The sequence below is a fragment of the Penaeus japonicus genome, unplaced genomic scaffold (assembly GCF_977035675.1).
Source record: "Penaeus japonicus unplaced genomic scaffold, GWHDUDI00000001_assembly GWHDUDI00000002, whole genome shotgun sequence".
Lineage (NCBI taxonomy): Eukaryota > Metazoa > Arthropoda > Malacostraca > Decapoda > Penaeidae > Penaeus > Penaeus japonicus.
In genome coordinates this window covers 7,023,926-7,026,425 of record NW_028234404.1, presented here as the reverse complement: position 1 = coordinate 7,026,425, position 2,500 = coordinate 7,023,926, and the positions used below count along the sequence as shown (strand labels likewise).

The 2,500-nt window shown below is 51.2% G+C and overlaps 1 protein-coding gene across 11 annotated transcripts in view; it reads right to left on the bottom strand.

Moving 5' to 3' along the window:
- The window catches only part of gish (casein kinase I gish), a 119,979-nt gene that overhangs the window by 116,933 nt on the left and 546 nt on the right, over positions 1 to 2,500 (bottom strand). For all 11 annotated transcript variants that reach the window (XM_086546358.1, XM_043008019.2, XM_043008022.2 and 8 more), the window contains exon 1: positions 1,933 to 2,500. This exon is cut by the window's right edge. In XM_086546358.1, the coding sequence (XP_086402484.1) occupies positions 1,933 to 2,182 (250 nt within the window). In that variant the 5' untranslated portion in view covers positions 2,183 to 2,500. The remainder of the gene's footprint in view (positions 1 to 1,932) is intronic.

Sequence of the window (2,500 nt, the reverse complement as noted above, 5' to 3'; positions counted from 1 at the left end):
ATGATCTGAACAGCAAGCAAAACTAAAAATGACACCAGTCAACGAAAATCTCTCGGTTATCATTGCATCAACAACATATTTCCAAGAGGGGAAATAGACTCCCTTAGTGGTGCCTACCCTTGACACATTCCTCCCTGGCACTGTGTGTGACCTTGTATTCCATCCCTGACCCACCCTTGCTCATATGCCAAAAGGCATCATCCTAGAACATTCGTTCACATTCACATTCATTATCCACGTTGGTCAGTCTCAGTCTCAGTCTCAGTCTCAGTCTCAGTCTCAGTCTCAGTCTCAGTCTCAGTCTCAGTCTCAGTCTCAGTCTCAGTCTCAGTCTCAGTCTCAGTCTCAGTCTCAGTCTCAGTCTCAGTCTCAGTCTCAGTCTCAGTCTCAGTCTCAGTCTCAGTCTCAGTCTCAGTCTCAGTCTCAGTCTCAGTCTCAGTCTCAGTCTCAGTCTCAGTCTCAGTCTCAGTCTCAGTCTCAGTCTCAGTCTCAGTCTCAGTCTCAGTCTCAGTCTCAGTCTCAGTCTCAGTCTCAGTCTCAGTCTCAGTCTCAGTCTCAGTCTCAGTCTCAGTCTCAGTCTCAAACACACTTACACATCAAAGTGACACTCAATTCATGGCAGCCCCATCCTATCCATCGTTCCTAAAAGCGTCACCATCGGCCCTATTTCAACGCATTGCTCCCACCCACTGCCAATTCCCAGCAAATCCCCGCCACCTGAGCCCATTGCTAGCTTGGAGGCCAAAGATGGACATGACAGACCTAAATCTAATAACACTAAGTCCAATGCAACAAAAGTCTGCAGTGGTAAGCCCCTGTAATCAATGCAGATATATATAAATTCAAATTAGTGCCCCAAAATTATGGACATAATCACTCCTAAGCTAATTCGCGCCTGGTAATTCATTCCCCAAACTGGAAACGCAGGGTAAATCACGGGACGAAATCACTGTCACCGCCATCAAACGCCGTGACCGTAACGAAAATATAAGATCATTTGCAATCCTCATTCCATCAACTTCCCAAACCACCATCAAAAAGCATCCCCACAAGTGTATATTTTCTCCCCTTGAAACACAAATACACATCTCCATAATCCTAAATCCATCCATAATATGGCAGCACCATGAGCCACCACACAGACCCAGGGATCCAATGGTTTCTCCCCTAATGGTACTAAGAGACAGGTTTGTAGCTCATGTATTGATTAACAAGCTTGACAGCCAACTCGGATGCACCATTCTGCTTGGCCCTTCTAAGGTGATCAGCTGAGAGGCCTTTCAAGTGGAGAGGGAGGAAGAAACAGCCATCAAAACAAATGTGATAAATGAGGTGGCAAAGAAGGGGGGGGGCAGATGGGGAGAGAGGAAGGGAGGGGAAGAGAGGGATAGAGAAGGGGAGGGGGAAGAGGGGAGGAGAAGAGGGGAGGGAAGGGGGGAGGGGAATCCAGTGGGATTGGGGGAAAAAAGAGAGAGAGAGAGAGAGAGAGAGAGAGAGAGAGAGAGAGAGAGAGAGAGAGAGAGAGAGAGAGAGAGAGAGAGAGAGAGAGAGAGAGAGAGAGAGAGAGAGAGAGGCAAGACTTATATTATCAGACAGGGGAGGTGAACCAAAACTGAGAAGGGTGTACCACAAAATAAGAGATAAATAGACAAGTGAAAGGTAAAGGAGTGTGACAAATGAAATGACAATCACGGTTGAGATCAGAACCCCCCCCAAAATAAAACAAAATAAACAAGAAACAACCACTCAGACACAAACACACACCACTCATGAGAACCAGACATGGTGAAAACTCAGCCTTAAAGGTACCAAGAGAAGCCCATGAGAAGAGAGAGAGACACACACACACGGCGTATCAGAATACACCCCACGAGGGTTCCCGGAGGACCTGCCGAGTCCTGCACTAAGGGCAAAGGAGCCTCCCCTACTCACCTAATCTTAGCTCGCCGAAGTTCCCGCAGCCGATCTTCTTCCCGACTCTGAAGTTGGGTCCCACGAAGAGCTCCAGCGAGTTGGAGGAAGAGGAAGTCCTCGAGCCCGGCTGCATGGTGCCTCCCGTCCTGTTGGCGGTGCTGGCACGGGAGACCCTCCTCGAGGCCGGGTCCTGGTCCTCCTTGCCTCCTCCTGCTCCTCCTCCGCCTCCGCCGCCGCCGCCTCGCTCACGTCGGTCTCCCTTCTGCATCCTTCCGCCCCCTCTCTCCTCCTCCTCGCCTCTCCCTCAGCCCTGCTCAGCCCACCACCTCCAGGAGCCACAGCGCTCCACTGTAACCACCATGTAAGCTCCCCTCCACCCTCCTCCCTCCGCCAGCCGCCGCCGCCGCCGCCGCCGCCGCAGCTCCGAGCTCTCTTACGAACCCACACCGCCTCCACCACCACTCACTCACTTCATCTCCCCTTTCTCCATGCTACCCCTCACATAGCCACGCCTTTCTCATCTTTAACGGGGATTGCACACCACTGAACTTCACTCTAATGCACTTTCGGGGCGCCTCGGGGAACA